This window comes from Indicator indicator, chromosome 2 (genome assembly GCF_027791375.1).
Source record: "Indicator indicator isolate 239-I01 chromosome 2, UM_Iind_1.1, whole genome shotgun sequence".
NCBI classification, from domain to species: domain Eukaryota; kingdom Metazoa; phylum Chordata; class Aves; order Piciformes; family Indicatoridae; genus Indicator; species Indicator indicator.
This window is the reverse complement of record NC_072011.1, coordinates 20,085,285-20,109,641: the sequence shown is the minus strand read 5'-3', so window position 1 is coordinate 20,109,641 and position 24,357 is coordinate 20,085,285. Positions and strand designations below refer to the sequence as shown.

The 24,357-nt window shown below is 37.8% G+C and overlaps 1 protein-coding gene across 1 annotated transcript in view; it reads left to right on the top strand.

Annotated features, from left to right (window-relative positions):
- Positions 1–24,357, top strand: part of ESR1 (estrogen receptor 1) — a 105,321-nt gene that overhangs the window by 10,162 nt on the left and 70,802 nt on the right. The window contains exon 2 of the mRNA XM_054399308.1: positions 17,069–17,259. Within this exon, the coding sequence (XP_054255283.1) occupies positions 17,069–17,259 (191 nt within the window). The remainder of the gene's footprint in view (positions 1–17,068; positions 17,260–24,357) is intronic.

Sequence of the window (24,357 nt, the reverse complement as noted above, 5' to 3'; positions counted from 1 at the left end):
TGAGGCCAATGAAGATATATGGTGGGTGTGGCAAGGGAAAAATTTTTAATTTCTGTTGAGAAGCTGTAGCAGGCTGTTGTGAAGTGGCAGACATGAAATGGATGAAGAAAAGAGGGAGTGCACTAGTAGGAGAAGGTAGATACTGTATAAGGAACTGAAGAGTTTGGGGTGGACTAGAAAAGTAAAGTTGAAGTAGAAACTCCAGAAGACAGATCTGAGATAGATAGTGCAATTTAAAGCTACTCAGTGACTGAGATGGGTTATAAACAGGACTGAAACAGAGCAAGTGCATGTTGCAGAGTAGAGGGGGGTGTGGGAGGGAGTGGGGGAAGGTTGATGGGGGAAACAGTTAATATGGAGCTGGGCCTATGCAGAACAACCCTTCTCTCAACAGATACTTGCAACTCTTCTGTTTCGTTCATGTCTATTACAGATTTACCCAGGAGGTAAATTTACCCAGATTAGGCTGGATGTTGGTATTCAATAGCTCTAATGGCAAAGGTCAGTGCTGTTGGTAGGAGCTTCTATTGCTCCGGAAATAGCAGCTTCCACTCAGAAGGACTCAATGAAATCCTGACTCGGGTGTTGGTTGTTTAATTTCTTTAAAGCCTTGGTATTTCTCATGCATATAGAGAAAATATAATAAAGTTACATCAGTAAGATTGTAACATTAGCCTTCCTACAGCAGAAACAGGTAAGAACTGTATCTGTGTGTGTGTCTCTCTCATGTCCTAACACATGAAACGTACTACTGCTTTACCAGGCAGGACCTTGTGAACAAACATTAACTGGTGTCTGTGAAATGCCCAGCTGTTGTAATGAAGAGTGTGATTGAAAATCACCTGTGGAAAATTGACAAGTCTCTTTTCAGAACAGGGTTGAGTGAGAAAGAGGACATAAGGCTACATAGAATCATAGAATCAGTCAGGGTTGGAAGGGACCATAGTAGCAAGGATGAAAATATTTTGTGGGTTCTCAGTCAGTGAGTATGATTTTGGAAACTAACCGTGGTATTACTAAATACAGTATCTGAAATGAAACAAAAATGACTTACAGGCTTGTTAAACACATATACCCAGTATTTTTGTCCGAAGAAATATTGCATAAATATATTTCAACTTGTATGGAATTTTATATTCAGCTACCTTGCATTTATTTATTTTTCCTTTGCAGAACAATCACAGTATCACAGTATCACAGTGTATCAGAGGTTGGAAGGGACCTCAAGAGATCATCAGGTCCAACCCCCCCACCAGAGCAGAATCACTTAGGATAGTTAATGAGTTAATACAGGAGTTTTTCATATTCTCTAATTTACTTCTGACATGAGCGTTGAGATATGACCCTCATTTTATTGTATTCCTTACTTAAGTTGAAGGACATTGCTGGTTTCAAAAAACCATGAAGATCTCACTGTTCAGAGGAAGAGATGCATTTCAGTAAAAAAATCAGCACATATGCAAACATTAAATGCCCCTGTCAGCCCCCTCTTTTTTTTCAGAAACATCTAAAATTACCTAGGCAAAGGCTGCCTTTTCAAGAAGACATAAACCATTGCTGTATGGCTTCTTATTTCTTTATTAAATGGCAGCATTAGTTATTAATAGCTTCAAGCTGTTTTCATGTATAAATAATTTTCTGACTCACGCATGCCTTGTTTCCTCTATCTCTAATTCCCTTTATTGTCAACAAATGTGTATCTGTCTGGAAACAGCAAGCAACCTGAATGCAGCACTGGTTGAGATCTGGCCAAGAACTGGCCTGGCTTCTACACTGTCCCTTCAGTTTGTTCCAGAACTTAACTCTAGGATAGTAGAACATACTGAGCTGTCTTGTTTATTACAACAATCCTTAACAAGTATAATGCTAAGCATAAGGTAGTCCAACTAAAATACGCCAAGCAGAAACGGAAAAAAAAAAAAAAACAGAAGGATCTAATAGTAAGGAAGTAAGCAGCAGAGAATATTTGGCTAGACATGAGTAACTAGATTTTTTTTTTGCTCTAGATAACCATTAAAGAATATTACACAGCAAACAGAAGTTGAAACTTGGGTGGTTTTTGTTGTTGTTGTTATTGGGTTTTGTGTGTTTTTTTCGGGGTATGTGTGTGTTTGGTTGTTGTTGTTTTGGGTATTGTGTGTGTCCCATGTGAACAGGTAAAAATATGTTTTTAAATGTCATGATAGAAGTGTGGCTGCTGTGCTATAATGCTGCACATTTAATTTTGTCTGAATTTGCTATCTAATAGATACTTCCCTTCATTATAGGATAGGGAAAAATGCTGTCTATCAATACTGAAGAGTAAGAAGATTAATGAGGTGCTATATTGTGGCACCTCTGAGACATTTAAGCTTATTCACTGTTGCTGTGAGGAGTAAGAAATTACATAAATAGGTGATAAATTTACCATAACAGAATGCAGCTTCTTAATGTGTGAAACAAAATGATCGCCGACACAAAAGGCAAGTGCATGGATTTCTCATAAACCTAATTTCTCACAGTTTGCTGCATTTTACCCCCAAAATATGTCCACAAGAAGTTTTTCAAACACATATTATGTGCAGTTGGCTACATGAATGTATTTTCTGCCTTTCATGAGCTGTTATCTTTGATTACTGTTGATTACCTATTCAGCACATGCAAATTTTTCTGTGGACATTATCTGGATAAATAATGTAGCTACTTTGGACAATTTAAATATGTAAAACTTACTATTACCTCTCTGTTTAGTACTTACAATTGAGACACCTGCGCATGAAGAAGGGCAGACAGATATGCAGTCTACAAGCAGAAAAGAGAAGATAGGGAGGAGTGAAGAAAAGAACACAGTCTAGTTTTCCAGTCTGCTGTTTTAATACTTTATTTGATTGTAATGTAACCATTACTCTGATCAACTGAAGGCTGCCACTGAAAGAGTTTTTCTGCTGCCATATTTCTGGTCACAATTCCCATGACTGCATTTGTAAGGTAATGTGTCCACATGGCTGATATGGTCTTGTGATTCTGTTAAACAGCATTAATTTGCTGCTCTAGGCCTAAGTGTCTATGGCCTGAAGTGAAGAAAGAGCTAGACTACCTGGTCTGGCAGCAGTTTGCACTTACTGCTTCTTGGACATAAAGAAAAACGACAGCCTTTGTAGCCTTTAACGCTGAATTTTCAGAAGTGATGTCTAGGGGTTACACAGAGAGATGCTGAACACTTACAGCTCTTCTTGATGGGAAGGAGAGCTGTAGGATTTAGGAAATTTAAAAACACCTTGAAAGTCACTTTGGTGGAGGTGGTGTCAAATTGTATCCTTTGTATAACTATCTGTTCAGGTTCTCTTTCTTATTAATGTTATTTTCTATTTCTTACACTTTCAATTATGTTTTAGCATATGTAATTTTCAGTGTCTGTGTGTCAGTGGGGCCTGACATTATAAAACCAGCACACAACTAACTATGAGGGATTGCCAGACTCTGCTGCTCTATTCCATACTCCAACATGTTTCTCTCAGTTCAGTGTTCATTAATATTCAAAGAATGAATTGGCATGCAAAGTTGAATTCAGCACTTTCCAGAGGACAAGCATGTGTCACGTACCTCAGCTGGGGCAATATTTCTGCACAAACTACACAGATTTTGTGAGGCATTATATATCTGTGCATCTGTATTGCCTCCATTTTGACCAAAAGGACGAACTAAAGAACGCTACTTTAAGGTCTGTGTCTTCCCTGCTAGGGTTCAGACCTCTTGAGACTGAAGTATGACATAATTTGTTATTGATTTTTCTTAACGGAGGAAGAAGAGTACATAACACGCTAAAAAGCACAGGTATTCTGTTGACCTGACAGCACTAGAGTGCTGTGAACACTTTTAGCAGCCCAACTCTGCAGGCAAAATGCAGCCCTTCTTTGTGTGCAGTGACTGATTGATATGACATACTTTCAGGCTGGCTATTTTCTTGCTTTCTGTTCTGCTTGTTACCTGTCCTTTGACTGGTAATACTCAGCCACACACAGCTTTTGCCCCACCTGTACACTGTTTCAGGTCATATTTGAATTTCTGGGATTCATTTTCTTTTTACCTAGGTATCAGCTAGGACAAGTGCCTCTGTCTTTCCAGCTGTTAATCAAGTGTTACACCACAACATGCAGCATACTAGTCTTGAACTGGATTTTGTCTGCTGCAGGTGCTGCAGTTTAGCTGTGACGTCCAAGGAAGTTATCTGCACATCTCGCCCGGCACGTGTGGGTCCTATGTACTGGTATTTTGGTTTGATGAAAGTGCTTTAAGCACAAATGGGTTTGTATGTTTAGGAACTCTTTTCTTTCACTGGACCTTGGATGTGCACTTAGTTCAGGGACTGCAGAGGCTCTGTTCCTAAGGTTTACTGTTTTGGGGCAAGAGCAAGAAGCTGCAGATAAACCACATCATCTGGGGCGAGTACACAATCCCTTGTACATGCAGATGTCAGATTTTCACAATGCCTAGTTCTTTCCCTTCTACCCATGTTGTGCCTTTGGGCTTTGCACCTCTGCCTAGTCTTTTTGCAGTATTCTTGCTAGCAGCTGGCATAGAGTGGCTTGTAGATGGCATGGGTGGTAAACTTTTTGGGAAAAGATTTTTGTCTCTTCTCTTTGCCTTGTATCAGCTGGGTCAAGAGGTCTGCATGCACTTTGATGAACTTAAAAAAACTACTTCGAGTAGTCTTTTATTTCACCAGGGTTTATTTTCCTGTGGCTTAGAGCCCTCTGATTTCTTTGTTGGGACCATATGTGGCTGTACCATTGTTTTGTTTTAAAAGTTCATTTTCAAATGCAACATACTCCTTAAAGTTACATTTTCAGTTTAAAAAGTAATTTTAAAGAAACATGACCATTTGAAATTATAGATTGGTTTAGACTGGAATTTTTGAAACAATGGTATCTAAACTATGATGTTGTGTTATAAAACCTGCATTCCTATTTAATATATTTTTTGAATTAGGTGTAAAGGAGAACATTTATATCTTGAAAATATTTTTATTTTACAATGGCTTGTTTAATGTTTGGTATTGAAAGGTTATCCTAGGAATTTAATGAAGATTTGGGTAATTGGTTAAACTACAGTCTTAATGTGTGCATCTGAAATATTTGGAAAGAGGGCTTGCCCAAGAACAAAAGGAATGAGCCCATAAAACTCCTATAAAGGCATGATAAAAGAAGATTTATGGCTCATTCCTGTGTTTTTCCTGGCATTTACCTTTGAAATAGTCTGGAAGTAAGTGTAAGAATCTGACAACACTTCCTGAAACACCCTTTTCCAATCTCTTGAGTGCATTTAACCTTTTTCTTTCAAATGGTAGGACTGTGCTAGTTTAGCTGAATGTTAGACAAGAAAAAAGCAACAGCTTAGTGTCTGAGTAATTCTGAAGAAAGTTCACTAGGAACAATGAAGCCTGAAGAAAAGATTCCTTGATGTGGATATTCTTATAAGCTAGACTTCAGCTTTTTCATGAAAGCTATGCATTAATTCTAAGACTCTCATAAGAAATGAGGTGGTACAACTTTTCAGCTTAGTAGTTGAGGCCTAGGATAACATTAATAAGGAGAAGGGCTACTAGATATTTCTAAAGTGTGAAAGCTGTGGAGGATATACCCTAGAGGCTGTCAGCTGAAGCTGGCTTTTTGTTGTGACCACACTTCAGGCTTTTCAAACATATTTTATTCTTCAGATTATTTACACAAGTGGGATGTCCTATGTCCACGCTTCCAGAATGTTTACCCACTGGGTCCTCCACTTTGACACACTTGTGGGCACAGCTGATTGCTACATTCAGGCCCCTATACTCGTGCTTTGGTCCCCAGAACCACGGAGCCACACACCAACTCAGTACGAATGCCAGATAATAATATCTGCGGTGCCCAGAGGCACTTTGTCTGCTGGAGCTTTTCCATCAAAGTTGGCATGCTTTTAGACAGTGGATAGATGTTTTTCCTCAGATTATATGATTCTTCCTACACTAGAGTCTGTGGGATTGCCTAACTGAGTAAGAGAGAGGGTGTCAGAGACAGTGTCCAGGCAAAACTGTGCCTGGCAGGAGGCAGAATTGAGCAGAGAAACCCTGAACAAGTTGGCTGGTCATTAGTTTGGATCCTGGAAAATCAGATCAAATTTTCCTGATGTTCCTTAAAAAGTGTGAGCATTATCCTGTAATTGGGGTTTTTAAAAAATACACCGAAAGAGTAACTTGCAGAGATTTTGTTCCAAAGAAAAAAGGTACCATTAATTTTTAAATAAGTAAATAGTGTTTTCCAGTTGTTAAAAGCAGCAGAAATCTGCAAATGGACCACTTGAAATGGAAATGTGTAAGAGCACATTTTTCTAGTGTTGCTTACCACAACAGAATCTGAAACATTAAATATTTCTCAAATTCAGTAAGGGTCAATGCAGTGCCCAGACTTTGTGAAGGAGAAATCTAAGGTGCAAGTGCAGTAACTGAGAAATTACTAAATAGCGAAAAGGAGTGTATTATAAAAAATAATACACAAAGCAATAGAGAAGATCATAAGTTAAATACAAATCAGTAGAATAATATTTTGCAGAAAAACCCCAGTTTTTATTCTGTGAACAGAAAAACAGATATTGTTTTAGGATAGACTGGCAAGGTCTCTTTCAGAGTTTTATGTCTACTCAGGGACAGGCAAAGTCCTGATGAAAGCAGAAAGAGGATGGGAAAGTTAAACAGGATGCTCTGCAAGGCAAAGTGAAGGCTGAGAGATGGTGTAGCTGGAACCTTACAAAGGCAAAATGTGTACAAAGAGAGAAGCAACCAAATTGTTATCTGGGCTAACTGGAAATAGCTGAGAACAAATGAGCTTAATTTCCAGCAGAGAGGAGTTGGTCTGCACAATAGGTAGTCAAGTAGCAAACAGTTCACATAAAAAGGCTGAAATATTGGATATGTAGTAAGGTCAAGTTAAAACAAGTTCATGTGGGGCAGGTCTAGATATACAGCCTTTTAAGTAATACTCTGTCCCTACTTTATGGAATGTTAGTATACAGTGATTGTGGAATATATAATGTCTGTAGGTCAGTTTATATCACTTTCATATCAAGACTGAATATTGGTAGAATTAGTAGGAACTTCTGCTCCTACTTAACACTGCAAAACTATGCCTATGAATGTGTCTGTAGATTATTTTTGCTTATTACATGCATGTTTATTTTTCTTTGTAAATGTTTTGGTGTTTGAATATTTTCCTGGCAAAACCTTTTAAAATCACAATTTCTGCAAAAGGAAAAGCCATATAAATATTTTTCCCTGAAAACTAAAAAGGAGGAATTTTCTATTCTGAAATTTTTCTTTTCAGAAACTAGATTTTTGTTCTGATTTCAATGTTTTCAAAAGATAAATAAGGGGACAATGTTTTTTCTTATTTCCAAAGTGAAATTCTGGCAAGAAATATTATGGCATTCATCACTTATTATGGCTTGCATGGCATCTCTCCATTGGTTCTTCAAAGACTTGTTTTTGGCTCCCATTTCATCTGATGGGCAAAGTATCCTCCTGACACACAGAACCTAGGAGAGGTTACTTGCCTTATGAGAGTTGCAGTCCTAGTCCAGAGAAGAAAGGACAGAAATACAAATTATACAAGGCAAGGCCCTACTGATGAATGAAATCTCATAGCCTTAAAGGCATTATAAATTAAATACTTGTGGTGTTGGGTTTGGTAGCTTGGGGTTTAGGATTTATTTATTTATGTATGTATGTATTTATTTTTTTAAACTCTTGAAATTTAATTCTCATTGGACTGACTTGAAATATTATAGTTTTTCTTGTTGCAAGTTCATAGCACTTATAATTAACTGCTCATTACAGAATTTCAAAAATTGCACACCGAGTTTTGTTAAAAAAAATGATGCCTCCTTTTGTGGGTTGAAACCACCCCAACATAAAATTTGCCAGACCAGCTCAGTTGAAAGCAAATGAAGTGATATTTGCAAGCAAACCCACAATCTAGAAATATGACATGCAATGACTATGTACAAAATATACAATATTTACATGTATTTACAATTTATAAACAGCACATGAACTCTCTGGACAAAGCTGGGGGTGGGGGGGAGGCTATAAGGGCTTCCCCTTCTTCCCTCCAGACAAGGGAAAAAGAAAGAGGGGAAAAACAGAGACTAGATTGTTAGTACATGGCCACAACAAGAATGCAGCCAAGGTCAGCAAGCCAGCAGAAGCAACCAGCTAGTATCACCTAGAGTGAAGAAGCTGAAAAGAGAAAGAGCTAGTTTACACAACTAACTTTATGTTAGTTATCAGACCAATGGGATTATTTAGACCTTATCATTCTTTTCCCTTTTACATCCAATGGTAATTTCTTTACATTCTACCACTTTCTGCTTGATCTATGGAAAATTTTCCTGGACATCAGCCTGAAACTGCCGCACCTTTTGAGATGAACGAGCTATACATGGTCAACAAATGGCAATTCTAAGGTACTTCAGTCCTTTAGTTGCAAATCTCAGTATGTTTGTGGAACTTGTGGAGCAGGTCAAATGAAAGTAGAATTGTATATTAATATTAACAGGAGAAAAGCCATCAAGGAAGACTGGGTTAAAAAGACACAAGAGAGCCAGAAGAGTGGAACTTTCCTGCCCAGGACATGAGGAAAATAGGTAGTGATGGAGGGAGAAGGAGAGATTTTGATGAAGCAGTCAGGCCAGACCCTGGAGGAGAGGAATTTATCCTTTCTGGGAAGGGAGACTGAAAGGAAGGAAAAGCCCAAAGGTGGACCTCAGTGTGAGAATGTGACAAGAAGAGCTGGATGGGTCAAGTGAGAGCACTCAACTAATAACAGCTGTGAGAGGATAGAGCAGACATTCCCACTGACTGCAGTGGCACCAGTGTATTTACTAGTTTTTACTTCTCCTCAACTGGAGTAGAACAAAGGACTTGAAGTATTACTGTTTACAGCTGTTAGCAGGTATCACTGACATTCTTTTGCTGCTGCTTGGAAACATGAGTGACCTCCTTCCGTCTTCTGCTGTGTTAAGGTGAGTGAGAGGCCCACCATGTTCCCAGCCTTGATGCTTGTGACTATAAATATGAGGCAGGATGCCAATGCTTGATTTTTAGATGTCCTCTCCAGAAGGTGAGAAGCTACACACAGAAAAAAAATGTTATTTGCAAACTTGTATTTTTGATAAGTGCAAATTAAGATGACCTGTGCAAATCCTATTTAGTCCCTTTCTGTCTCTGTGATTATTATAATTATTTTCATCATTATAAGGTATTTGTAAGTGGACTGCTGTTTCGATGTATGAGGAGGATCAACTCTGAAATGTGTCATGCTCATGTAGTTCAAGATGTAATTTCCTGCAGAGATTAGTAACTAAAAAAGGGAACGAGGCAAAAATTTCAAGAAAGCAGCTGATTGTTAGCCTGAAATACTAAACTCTCTAATTCTGCCACAAAATCTTCTGTGATGTTCAGAAATCATTTAAATCAAACTCCTCACAAGTAGTCTCATGTTGTAATTTTCTTTGTGCTGAATGGAAGTGCTACATATTGAATGTTTACCCTTGCAATTGCAGACAAGGGAAGCATCACTCCAAACATTCAAAATGCTATTTAATAGTAGGTACTTATAAAACTCAGGTTGCATGTAACTTGGTATGTACTTTTGACCTTAACCTCCCTCAGCCTCAGGTTTTATTCCTTCAACTCTTAGGAGTATTGGGGAAAAAAGAGCATTCATTAACACCTGTCAACCACCATAGGGACATGGAAATACTGGAAGGAAATTAATTCTGATGTTAGAGCTGAATTCAGATGGTGTGCTGATAGTAAGGCACCAGACGAAGAACAGTCAGGAAAAAACCCACAAAGACAGAATAGCTGCTCATTTAATAAATTCTTTTTATTCTGTGCTCTGATGAGCTGTTGCCCTGTGGAAAGTATGATCATATAATTTAAGACATACATATACACAGGAGGGATAAATGAAGGTTTCAGTTGTACTTGCAAGGTGCGATTCAGCCATGTGCTATATTTAAAATCTTAATCCTCTTTTAATGTATATTCATACAAAGTAGGTGTGTGGGTGTTTCTGAATTCACCTTACATAAGAAAAAAACCCACAACCAACCAAAAAAACCCAGAAAATTGCTGTTGCTTCAGAACTGTTTGAATTCTGAGCTACTATGCAAGGTACAGCTAAGCTACCACTCTTCAGTTAAGACCCTGTAAGTGAGTTGTAGTTTAGATTCTAACAGCACTGAGAAATAGAATGAAATAGAACCAATTTCTCAGTATTTATTGCAGAGATTTTTTTGGCACGAATTTATATTTCAGACTTGTTGAACTGATAAATAGACTAAACTCTTTTAATCCCACTTCCTACCTCGCATGTCATCCCCAAGGAAAGCTTCCACATTTTTCAGAAATTTGGGCAAACTTCTATGTTGTCAAGGGGGACCATCTGGAAAATCACAGACTCACATAGAATCAGAGAATGTTAGGGTTGGAAGGGACCTTGAAAGAACATCTAGTCCAACCCCGCTGCCAGGGCAGGATCACCTCGAGTAGGTCACACAGGAACGCATCCAGGTGAGTTTTGAAAGTCTCCGGAGAAGCTGACTCCGCAACCTCTCTGGGCAGCCTGGTCGCTCACTCTCACAGTGGAAAAGTTTTTCCTTGTCTTCTCGTGGAACCTCCTATGCTTCCAGCTTGCACCTGTTGCCCTTAGCTCACATTTATAAACCATGGAAAATCAATCCCAGGACTGGAAATATGGGAGAGGGAACCATAGAAAACATTCAAGGAGTCTAGGCTGCCTTCCTCTGTCATCAATAGAACCTCCAGGAAATGTGGCTGGAGGTGCTATAGACTGCACAGTGACAGTGCATAGACACACCTCTCTAGGCTTTAATCCAGTCTGCAAACACTAGTGACAGATGTGAGAAAAAGATTAAATTTGTCAAAATTTTTAAGGGACTGAAAGGATGTGCATATTTATACCAGCTTTAGCAAACAGCTTGAGTGGAGATTTTTGTTCACACATGGGATGGTTTAATTTTGGCATATTCCATTGTAGTATTTCACTCATTTTAAAATAACCAGATTAAGAATGAAGGAGGAATATGAAACTAATGCCAAAGGAAATGTTTAGGTTTATGTTGAATAAAGAGTTTTAAGGAACTAAAACTTTTGTTATCTTGTGGTCAGAGCCTGTCCTCAGTGCTGCCATTTCTTAGTCAATACTGAGATAATTTTCCTGCTACTTTAACTACCAAATAAACTCATATTGTATTCTGGTTCTAAAGAAAACATTTCAGAGTCCTCTGACTATAAATACGTTTTCTGATACATTGTGAAATATTGCCAATATTTAAAGATTATTTTATTATTCAACTTCAGTATAACTTTGGTTAACTTGCTAACGATCAGGGAATAAATGGTGGATAGTGGGGCAAGTAAGGCCTGCAGATATATTTGTTACCCAGACAAGGCCAGGCATGGGTGCAAACACCAACACAATGGCTCTTGCTGATTAATAGCTTCACTCTCAGATGTTTGGCCTGGCTGAGTTACTCTCTCCCAGGGCATGGTTCAGATAGGAGCTCTGCAGGGTTCCTTTTCCCTTGATAGCATAGGTGTTTTGGGGAGGAAGAGAGTTTAGCTGTATGAATGAAACTTGCTTGGAGCCCCAGATCAGGAAGAACCTGGAATCACTCCCCCACTGGTATTCATCACTGGTGGAGGATCATCCAGGAAGCAATGCCAATTTTGGGTCTTATTTCTGGAACCCACCCTCATTGCTACAGCCCATCTTGTGTCAGTGATCCTTGGACTAGGGCCAGCTCCTGAGCTCACATCCAGCCTAGAATACCCTATGATTCTCTCTGATATATAACTCTGTGGAAGACTTTCTCTCTCTTTTGTCATGTTTTATTTAGTTTGATTACAACCTGAGGCATTTGGCAATATTTATTTTCAGCCAACATTTTTGTTTGCATGGCATATGATGTGTTCTTCACACTCATTGGAGCTACTTTCTGAGAGTAGAGTTTTAAGGTGCTTAATGTACTTGGCAATTTTCTGTTTATTTGTATGCTTAGTCATTCCTGTTGCAGTACTTCTTGAGAAGTCTTATTTTCAAGCACTAAATTCTGTTCAAACGATCTTTCATAAGTATTTTTTTCCACATGGAAAGTCACCTTCTATCAACAAGTTAATTAATGGAATAGTTAATTAAGTGAATACTAGAATGGTGTGATAATAAATCCAGTGTTTGGGAAAGCATTTGTGCTAGACCTTGGCCATTGGTTTGGGGGCTTTTTATGTTGGGAACTTCCATCCATTCTGGTAAGAAAGATTTGACAACTGCCCATTAAAATTTCTTCTAAGAAAGTAAATTTAGAGAACTAGGATTTTTCAAGGTGTCTCCTTTTACTGCTTTAATAACTTTTCCCTTAAGCCCTCTTACTTATGAATAAATTGGCCCTTACCTCGATGACAGATGGATTATGTACTGTGGTTTTCCTAAGTTCATTGTGCCAGTTCAGTCTGATTACTGTGATGTAAAAAAATCATTTTACATTAAAAAACTGTAAATCCCTCACATACACATTGTTTTTACCTTACAGTCAACATAGGGTTAATGATCTCTTGGCTGGTTCAGACTTTCAGGTGATGAGTGAATGTTAAAAGCTGTTATTTGCTAACACATTTATTGAAAGGCAAACTCAGAGCAACATAACATGAAAATGAGTATGGAAGACAAGTTCATCCTGCTTGTAGGATCCAAAACACTTTCCATTTTATGTCTGCTGTATTATTACATTTGGAATTGAGCAGTAAATCATAAGTTTTTTTCCTTTCTAATCTGTTCTGTTTTGGTGAGAGCCTTGGAGGGAGGGCTTTATATAGGGTTTTCTTTCTTTTTGATTTGTGTTCCCCTTTGGTAAACATAGTGGACAAGAACTTTGGGTCTATTTTTGTTTGGTGTTTGTTTTGTTATTGTTTGCGTGGATTACAAAGGAAATGGTTGAAAAGGTTCTGCTATTGTATTTTGGGAATGATGATCTTGCCAAAGCTATTAAAGTTTGGTTAAGTTGTTGCACTATGTTCTGCAGAAGGCTAACCGTTGAAACCTAACTAAAAACTGGGTGAAGAGCTGATTGTTATTTTTTGTCAGGACACAGAATCAGTGGTCTGTGATGTGCACTAACTGGCAGTTTGAGATGTTATTTTGATTTAGCAAGTTCTGTGTATTGGGATGATCTTTACCCCAAAAGATTTCCTCCTCACCTCCTCTAATAAATACTAAAGTTTATCGATGACAAGCTTTCACTTCTATTGTATAAATGGAAAGAGTTAACAGGATGTTATTTCTGGGAAGGATGGGGCTAGAGGTACTTTGATGTGCTTACCACTGTGGTTCACAGAAGCTTGAATACAATGACTCTGCAAGGCTGGTTTAGCAAAACCTTGTTCAAGCAGTGCTCAACTGACACTGATTTTGGGGGTGGGAAGCCAGCAAGGCCATCCTTACATTCTTTTAGCTTTGTGAAGATCTGCATTAATAGATTTATAGCACTCTTTCAATGTAACAAGTTTGTGTGCAGAAAGAAAAAGGAAGTTTAGGTCAAATATGAAATGCGTGGTGATTATGGACATATGTGAGCAGTGGCATTGCTTCTCTAGAGTGTCTGTGATCCTTTGTAGCACAGATCCTGTGTGTGCTTACATGGAGCGTGTGGTCCCATTGCTTTTGCCTGCAGCCTGCCTCTAAAAAAGTGCCTTGATTTCTGCCCAGGGATGAAAAGAACCTGTGGAACAGACTCACCACAAGCAGTGCAACATAATATGTCTGTCTTTATTTGTTACTGCATCTTATTTTCTTTGGAGTGTATGTTTTTCATAAGATTTCTTATCTGCTCTAGATAGAAAAAGTTTTGTCCTTTTTTCCCCCAGGCTATATTTCAGTAAATTTTTGTTATTCATAAATATAATTTTAATAAAACTATATTTGTGAACCTATTCTTGATCTGAGTGAAGATAAATATTCTGAAAAGATGAAAATTTAAATGATCTGGACTGAGTGATGACTGATACTATTTGGTATTTGTTTACTCTGTTTTAGTTTTAGCTATTAATTGAAGTGTTGTCTACAATATTCAACTAAGGAAACTACAACTAAAGAAACTACAATTGCTTTAGTAAGTGTGTGTGTGTGTGTTGGTGGATAATTACCACACATCTGCAAAAATATGTAATTGTTTTGGAACTTGAAGGTTTTTTTTTACTGTTTTAAAAAATGCTTTATAAAAAAGAAAAATTTAAAGTTAGATTTTATAGAATTGTAATTTATTTATCCTTCTTATTGATCTGAAAATGATTTGGGGAACCCTAGCTTGTATAACATACTACAGAGTAGTCTATTATTGTTAAAATTATATTGTCATTTATTTTCTTGCTTTCTGTTTTACTTCAAATATTGAAAACCTTTTAGTTATGTACACATAAAAGTATATCTTTTTAAAAAGCCACATTGTTGCTAATTAAAGTTATACTGAGGAAGTGGTTTAGGTGATCTATTTGCAAGCAAAGGAGAATAGGGTGGACAAGATAAGGAACAACAGATTTGATGAGTGCTTAGAAGTAAAAAATTGAAATCAATTCACAGAATCACAGAATGATAGGGGTTGGAAGGGACCTCTGGGACCTTCTAAAGCAAGTTCACCTAGAGCAGGTTGCATAGCAATGTATTCAGGCAGGTTTTGAAAGTCTCCAGGCAAGGCGACTCCACCACTTCTCTGAGCAGGCTGTTGCACTGCTCCTTCACCCTCAAAGTAAAGAAGTTTTCCCCTAGGTATAGGTCAAAATTCCTGTGTTCTTTTTTGTGCCTGTTGCCCCCTGTCCTGTCACTGGGCAGCACTGAAAAGAGAGTCTGGCTGGCCTCTTGGCACCTGCTGTTTGGATACTTAAAGCACTGATAAGCTTCACTCTCACTGCAGTACTGAAGAAAGGAGTAAGGCAAAATTAGGTATGTAGAAATATATCTGTAACAGGGAGCTCCCAGTATATCCTCAAACCTAAGATATCTTTCTTTGAGAAAATGTTGGGATTCTGGGGAGACAAGAGACACCTGTTACTAACCAGTGATTAAAGCATGCATTGTAAGTGAATAATTACTCTAAGCAGTAGGATTCTTCATGCTTTAGCTTGTCTGAAGCTGTCACAACCAATTGTATTTATCTCTCAAACGCTTTGAAGTACAGACTCTTACTGGAAAGCATGTTTTGAAAGAGGTGTTTGCCTTCCAGGATCAATCCTAGGGTTCAATGCTGGTTCCTTTGACAATTTCACATTCTGAATGTTTCTGAATATTGTTTACCATGCCTTCAGCAGCCACCCATAGTAACCTCTCAGCAGATTCACTGGATGTGAATTCAATGCCATTTACATTATAGATTTGTTTTGTTTTCATTCAGCAGCAAACTGCATGTGTGGGTCACATGTATGCCTAGTATGCCTAGTAGCATGTACCTTATTACTAGAACAAAAATTCTTCACCAAATATTTTTAATACTTTCTGACTTTTCTTATGCTATAAGCACTTCTCAATTTTTATGAAAGTGGTATTGTAATGAGAATAGGACTGCTTCATGCAGTCTTTGACAATGTAAAGAAAGTTGGTTCTCTAATTGGGTAATAATACTTGAAAACAGCTTGGTTAATAATTTAAGTAACTTGCAAGTTCAGGTGCAAACCTTAAGTGATTTTTGTCTTAGATTCTGAGGTTACCTACTGATACTGCAGTCATGTTGAACCCTTCGGTATTCCATTGTAATGTTTTGAGAAAAAACAATATATCAGACAGCTTTTATTTTTTTCAAAGTATAATGCCTAATAACATCAAGTGGGTTTGTGAGAAATTTCCCTGTATCTTAGTGGGTCTACACCTTTCCAACTAGAACCAGACAGATGGTGATAAAAAGATTATATTTTGTGTTCACCTGTCATTTCAAAAGTAGATCTGGCTCTTTCTTACCATCATAGAATCATAGAATTGTTTTGGTTGGAAGAGACCTTTAAGATCAGGGCTGACTACATTGCTGTCTACAGCTACCTGAGGGGAGGTTGTAGGCAGGTGGGGGTTGGTCTCTTCTCCCAGGCAACCAGCACCAGAACAAGAGGACACAGTCTCAAGCTGTGCCAGGAGAGGTATAGGCTGGATGTTAGGAGGAAGTTCTTCACAGAGAGGGTGATTGCCCATTGGAATGGGCTGCCCAGGGAGGTGGTGGAGTCGCCATCACTGGAGACATTCAAGAGGAGACTGGATGAGGCACTTAGTGCCATGGTCTAGTTGATTGCTTAGGGCTGGGTGATAGGTTGGACTGGATGACCTTGGAGGTCTCTTCCAACCTGGTTGATTCTATGATTCTATGATCATTGAGTCCAACCTTCAACCTAAGACCACCATGGTCATTAAACCATGTCTCAAAGTGCCATGTCCACACATTTCTTGAACACCTCCAGGAATGGTGATTCTGTCAACTCCCTGGGCAACCTATTCCAATGCCTAATCACTCTTTTAGCAAATATATTTTTCCTGATATCATATCTAAACCTCTCGTGACACAACGTCAGTGCATTTCCTCTCATCTTGTCACCAGATACTAGGGAGAATAGACCAAACCCCACCTCACTCCTTTTAGATAGTTGTAGAGAGCAACAAGGTCTCCCCTTGGCCTCCTCTTCTCCAGACTAAACAATCTCAGTTCTCTCAGCCACTCCTCATAAGATTTATTCTCTAGATCCTTCACCAGCTCTGTTGACCTTCTCTGGTATAACAGTGTGAGAAAGGTCAACCATCACATCTGGACGTTCTGCAGAAACTCAATATCTTTCTTGTAGTGAGAGGAGCTGAACTGAACACAGTATTCAAGGTGTGGCCTCACCAGTGCTGAGTACAGGGGCACGACCACTTCCCTACTCCTGCTGGCCACACTACTCGTGATACAGGAGTGTACGAGACTTAACCTCACTGAAAGAATTATGCTTGTTTTTTGCTGTTAACAGGCCAAGCTCTGACAGCAGGCGCCACAACATCCGGGAGAGGATGTCCAGTACTAACGAGAAAGCGAGCCTGTCCATGGAGTCAACCAAGGAGACCCGCTACTGCGCTGTCTGCAACGACTATGCTTCAGGCTACCATTATGGTGTCTGGTCTTGTGAGGGCTGCAAAGCTTTTTTCAAAAGGAGTATTCAAGGTAATTAAGCGTTCTGGTAAAATACCTGTACTGTTTACTCTTGAGGATATTGTGAAGCTGCTTAAGATTGCAGCTTGATCCCAGTACAATGATATTTAGTGGGGTTTCATTAGCAGCTGCTGTGCTCTCCCTCATATTGTTAGGTCTATATTTGGTGAATGCTTCTAGCAGATATGTAATACATTGTTATTTAGTCCGAGATTAATAAGGGAAAGAAAATTTCTATGTTATCCTTGCTTTAGTTATGTCTAATCATAGAGGAAGTGAGAAATCTAATTTAAAAATCTGTATTGGATCAAGCTGACCCCTCTTTCATGCTACGTGTATCTCATTTCTATGATTAAGTTCTTATCCAAAACAATTCTGGGTTTTTTTTGAGAATTTTCTGTCAGATGAAGATTAATTCATGTTGATTGATTTAGTAATCTTGATGTAGTGCTCCATTAGGAACATGCTTCTATCCAATTCTCAATTTCTTTAAGATGTGAATTGTCTTTTGAGAGTAACTACTGACAAAGAGTATTTCCTTGATGAAATAGCGTTTGTGTCTGTCAGCAAAGCAGGACTTTGAACTGTACACAGAATGGCTTATTTCACACTCCTATGGCTTAAAGTATACTGTGCAACGTGTCCAGTCTATCAGAAACAATGTGAATTACTGTGACAGAGATAATTCTTGATTTAAGTCCCAGTCACTCTGTGCAACGGATGCTTTTTTGCTTTGTTCAACATCTCCTAAACTGAGTAAGAAGTGAGTCTACTGAAAATCTGGGTACTGTTCAGTACCCAAGTCTCATTTGTGAGAAGAAAACAAAACAGATTTCTTCCTTTTCAAACAGAAAACCAGTAAAGCACTAAGGTCAAGTTAGGTTTCTACAGTTTTTTAAATCTCTAGATGATAAATAGGCAAAAAAATAGTTGCTCCTTTTAAAAAAGTAAATATAGTGAAGAAGTTTTGCCCCTTATATCACAAGGTGTCATTATTGCCTGTTTTGTTGCATGACTACCACTGAGGTCAGTTAAAAAAGGCTTCCATCATTCAGCTTAGAATTTTCCTCACCTTAAAGAATAAAGTGAATGATTGGCTGTGGACTAGACATCAATAAAAATAATTTGAATGACAGTGGTTAGTTAATGGCCAATTGTATTTCTGCATTTCCTGACTTGTCAAAATGATTTTCAGAATAGAGAGTGGTTACAGCCAGAGGTCAACAACAAGCAGCACTGGAGGGAGAAAGGATGAAATGCTTTTCCCTTAACATCAGAATGATTTACTTAAAATTGTGATGTAGGGAGAATAGCTTCCTTTCTGAGCATTTTTTATTACTTTTTGTTTGAGTTCTCCTGATCAAATAAAAAATATTCTTAGGATATAAAAATTCTATCCTTGTACCAAACGGAACTAAGTCAACAACAAAGGAAAAATCAAAATATTCTAAGCAAATGTAAGTTAATTATCAAGTAATTGTACAGCACAAACCTTCAGCTTTGACTGACTGTTTCATTGAGTTTTGTGGTTCTGTCAGTACTGGGGTGGTTTTGCTCTAGTGTCCATGTGGACAGAAGTTGAGGTCCTCTGCAATACATCTAATATCTATTTGTGATCCAGAACATGCCAATTAGTAAAGTTACTTCTTGCTGTATTTGAAGAACATAATTTAAAAGTTTATAACATTAAAAGAATTAAATCTTAAGTTTCCAGTGTTCCATAAAATGTTTTCCTGAATCTTTAAGTCTAATTTAAGCCCATTGCTGCTTGCCCTATCCCTTGTGGGCATGAAGAAGGCTTGTTACAACAACCTTTTACACAGCTGAAGACTGTTATCATATCTTTCTTCAGTCTTCTCTTTTTCAGACTAAACAAACCCACTTCTTTCAGTAGAACATGCTTCTGATCCTTGCTAAACTCCTCTCTAATTTCTCCAGTTGATCCACCTCTTTTGTTATTAATAGCTATTGTAAAAAATGACACCCACTAGTGTCAAGAAAGTAATTCAAGAATAAAAGTGCTTCTGAGAGAATTGTGATCAGTTGATCAGTCTGAAGGACTTTTAAAGTCATAGATATTCAATTGAGGTGAACTATGGGATTTTAAAAATTTCTTCCTCGATCTAGACAAGGTCACTGCCTCATCAATTACATGTTCTCATTGCACCTGTGTCCAGTTTGTGAAAATGACTGCAATTTTCAGATTGAGAATACATGAGAAAACATGCCATTTACCTTCAAGATGGTAATAATGTTAAATAGGTTGTGACTGGGTATCTAGGAATGAATACTATTAAAGTGTAGTTCTGTGTGTAGAAGAATATGTGGATTAACATTGTATGTATGTTGCACATTTTTAAAAAGGGATAAAAATTTCCTGGGCATCATATGATTGAACTGTACTGAGGTACTCAGGGCTTAGTTGTAGAAACTGAAGTAACAGAAAATGCTTTCGGCAATGACTTTTGTTGCTGTTTGTAGTCTATCTTTCTTTAAATGCAAGTCAACCACACTTTTCTGTCCTCTGCTTCTCAGTACATACATAGATGCAGAGATGACTAATATTTTTATACTTATCAGAGAGTTCATAGGACAATCACTACATTGAAGTTTGATGTTCTTAATAGACTGTAGTCAAACATTCTGTATGATTCTTAATAGAATCACAGGAAAATATGGGTGTAGACACGAACAATGAACAAACTGTGTGGGATATTTCCTCCCTGTGTATCTGTTTTTCTCAGTGATATGCTTACTTGAATAAGTATATACTTCAGTTTTGTAAAAAACACACATCTGCATTGAACTCTACCTGAGATGGAGATGGAATTTTAAACACTAAGTTATTTTTGTTTGCTGTTAACAAAAAACCTGTTAAACTTTAAAAGACGATCTCAATAACTGTTTCTCAATATATGCAACTGCTCAATTTTGGTTAAAAAACAGATAGCTGTTGGAAAATCTCAACTGCCTCCTGAAACTGCCCATGTCAGTCTGTTTTGTTAATGTCCCAAAAGTGATTTGGAACCTTGTTTTGAGAAAACTCTGTGCAGACTGATATTGCTGTATAATGTTTCATGGGAGAGAAAAATCATCTGACATGAAAAACACTGTGTTGCTTGGTGATAGAAGAGGGCTTTATTCTTTTTTGCCCGGCTCAGGAGTGTACTTGGCCAACTGACCTGAATCCAGAAGCATAACAAGCAGCCACACCATAGCACACTGTACTTCTCTACTAAAATATTTATGGATTTTTAGACCAAGAAGGTCCATTAGGTCTGTACTATGGTCTTCTCCCAATATAAACTTTGTATAAAATACATGTACAAAGCCCGGTAACTTGGGTATATCTTTTAGAAGATTCCCAGTTTCAATGTGTGGGCTCAAGAGCTTTTCTTACAGTGACTGCTTATTTTGATGATTTGTTCTTCTGCCTGCTGAAATATTACTTCTCTAATTTAAATTACTTTAGCTTTTACATCACATCCATGAACCAGACTTCATATCTAGTATCGTTCTCCTTTGGAAAATTCTTATAACTTGTTTACAATCAAATGATATCTTAAGTGAACTAAATATTTCAATCCCCTTCTGTATATCTTTCTGTTTTCTGAGTCCTTTGTCTTTGCACCTTTTCTGATCCCCCACATCCATAACAGACTTTAAAATTTCAGTGTCAGAACTGGATGATGTATTTCAACATCAGCCTTACAGATGCCATTTACAAATTAAAAAGCCCCTTCTGACTCACACATTCTTCTCTCCTTCTAATTCACTTGTTTCTTTGGATAGCCACCAAAGGGTATGGGACAGTAAGGAGTTACTCTTACCACATCTGACAAGCATCCAACAAATGCCTGCATAAGTGGGCTGAGAATCCATGGTTCAATCACAAAGGAGTCAGAACAAATGAGGGGTAACTCCTTATGCTTCAGAATATCTTGATCTCAGAACTGCTGAAGTATTTATGAAATTTCCAATTTTATTTCCCTACCTCCTTCATGTGTCCTTCTGAAGTTCTTCAGGTATAATTTATCTGCCTTTTCATACAGTTGTATACACAGACAAAAATCTGGGTTATTTCACAAATATTCAGTTAAGAATTACTGCATGATGAGAGGCAATACCAGTCCAGCAAGATCAGGTTGGCATCTGAGAAGGGATGAATAGCTATGTCTTGATTACAAAGATATAGTGACCTCCAAGGTGCAGGAACTCTTGAAGCTGGGAAGTACATTTAACAGTTATGAATTTTGATCATCAAGTAGGAGAGTTTTGGCAATAGACTGAGTGTTATCACTTGTTTTAACTTCATTGCGATAGATCTGTACTTTGCTGAAAGTATGTAGTTCAAACTTTAATGCTAAGAGTGGTGGTAATGTGTACATACTTTTGTCTGAGTTGAAGAGAATTTCAGAGGTAAAACATGCCTAATAAGTGAGTGTTTAGGTAATGCTGTCATGCATCAATGGCAATATTGTTAATTTGGGAGGTCTCTGTGATGTTTGCTTTAACTTCTCGTCATTGTCTTCTGTTTTCATAGTATTTGTGTAGTCTGCTTGGTAACAGCTGCAAATTCTGTTAGCTCTTGGAGCCAAGAAGAGAGAAACTCCCTACTCAGACTCCTTGTACACTGCTTCTATGAGTTGTCAGCAGAAAGTGCAAAACTACAAACATGAACCTAAGTGGCACTAGCAGATATAATCAATGCCAGTAAATAGAGGGCTGCAGATTGATATCTAGTCTCAGGGTAGAAAACACACGGTTCCAATTTGAGTGGTAAGTGACTGTTGGAAGTTCAAAGGCTAGAAAGTGTGTGTTTGGGAAGCCCACCAGGGTTTAGCCATCAGTAGGACTACTCTAACAGACTGTGGTCAGCCAAGATCTTCTGAAACTTCTTTTGATTTATTTTTGTGGTTTTAATCTTTTTTCTCTACAGCCCCTTGAGTTAAACAGGCTCTGGTCATTGTTCACTTATATAAATGTTTAATATTAGCAGCCTAATTAATGGTAGTCTTGTTTCAGAAATTTGAGTGCTATTGAAAGGCAAAAGTCAATACCTCTTTTTACCTAGTAAGGGAGTTTTGTGTGTGGCATTTTTCTAGTGAGTTTTATGAGCTACTTTCAACATGGATGTGGCAGTGGCTTAGGCTTTTGACATCAGAATACTTCCTTATTTTCTTGGCCTAAGCAAATCATAGGGCTGCAGTGGACCTTGAGCCCTAGTCCATCTTTCTTTCCTGTGATGGGACAAACTGAAGCATGTCCAGAGAAGGGCAACAAAGCTGGTGAAGGGTTTGGACAATAGGTCCAAAGCAGTAGTTAAAGGAATTTGGGTTGTTTAGTCAAGAGAAAAGGAGGCTGAGGGGATCCCTTACTGTTCTCCACAACTACCTGAATGGAGATTCTAGTGAGGTGGTTGTTGGTCTCTTCTCCCTATTATGAAGTCATAGGATGAGAGGAATGTCCTCAAGTTGTGCCAGGGAAGGTTTAAATTTGGTATCAGAAGAAAATTCTTCACTGAAAGGGTTCTTAAACACTGGAATAGGCTTTCCAAGGAGGTAGCTGAATCCCCATCCCTGAAGGTGTTTAAAAGACACAGAGATATGCTAAGTGACATGGTTTAGCACCAGGCATGGTAGTGATAGATAATAGTTGAACTCAATGATCTTGAAGGTCTTTTCCAACTGAAACAATTCTATGATTCTAACTGTTGTGAATTCTTTACATATGTTTATTGAACTGCTTCTTAAAAACCTGTAGCCTAATACAATGTTTTATTCTCCAAATCTTTGAAGACAGCTATGAATTTTGAATATTTCTTCCTGCAGGTTAAAATCATTACTTATTTTCCTGTTTATTCTGCCACAGAAAACAAATTATTCTCTTTCCTATTGCAGTAGCTTTTAAAGCACAGATTGTTACTACACTTAAAGAAAAACTTTTAAAGGTATCATTTTACCTAGCCTGAAGGTTTTAGCTAACCTTTTCTCATAGGGTTTGTTTACTTTTTTTCCCTAGGCCTCTAATCTTCTAATTGCTCTATTTTAGCAATACTCCTCTTTTTTCCCCCCTTCTTTTTCTTTTCTTTCTTTTTTCATATTTAAAGCATGATTTCCTTCTGTATGGTGCTTTATAAGTACTGAACAGAGCAATAGGATGACTTTGCAAGGCCAGCTGGTGGTATTTTTTTACATCCATGACACTATGCTTTATTTAAAAAACATGACACTGTTCACTCACAATCACTGTGATGCAATATAAACTCAGGCAAGCTTTTCTAGAAAGGAAACCACTTCTTTCCCATATCATTTCGTGCATCAGATTATTCCTGGTTTAATGTAGTGATTTATACTGTTCCTTATTTTTGCACTGTTTCCCCCATGTGTTTATCTCCAGTTTGCAGAGATTCTTATCTTATAGACTCCTGCCATTTATTTAATATGTCTTTCTGCATGACGAGCAAAGTAGTCTGTTCTTTTCTCTGTTCTTCTAACATGCATAAATACCATCTACAATCCATTACACATCAGTGAGGAAAACACTGTATGGAAATGGATCCAGGACAAACACTATGGAGCCTCATTCAAAATTAGCTTTCATTATCACATTGAACTCTGATAGTTCATCCTTCAGTCTGGTTTTACTGAAATAATCTAAACTATATTTTTATAGTTGACATATGAAATGTCACCCCAAGCAATGCTGAAAAGCCTTTCTGAAGTTGGCAGCACACCTTCCCAGACAGTAGAGAACACTCACTTGTTGTTACCTGATTTTATATATGGTCACTGGTTCTTCTGCTAAGTGCAAAGCTTTTTCCACCTCCTAGAAAAAATTCCTGTCACTTAGAAGCCATACTTAATGTATTCTGTATTATTAGCTTTAATGGTGTTTTACTTCCTCTGAAATATGATTATTGTGGTGTATCAAGCTACAAAAAACATAATCAGCTTTTAGTGTTTTGTGTATTTCAGTTAGAAACTCACATTACTCCTAGCTCAGGGTTCATTCAGTCCATCAGCAGTTCAAAATATTCACACAGGGAAAATAAATACAATTACAAATTACAAGGGAACACATTTGTCCAGCAGCAAAGTGCTTAACTGT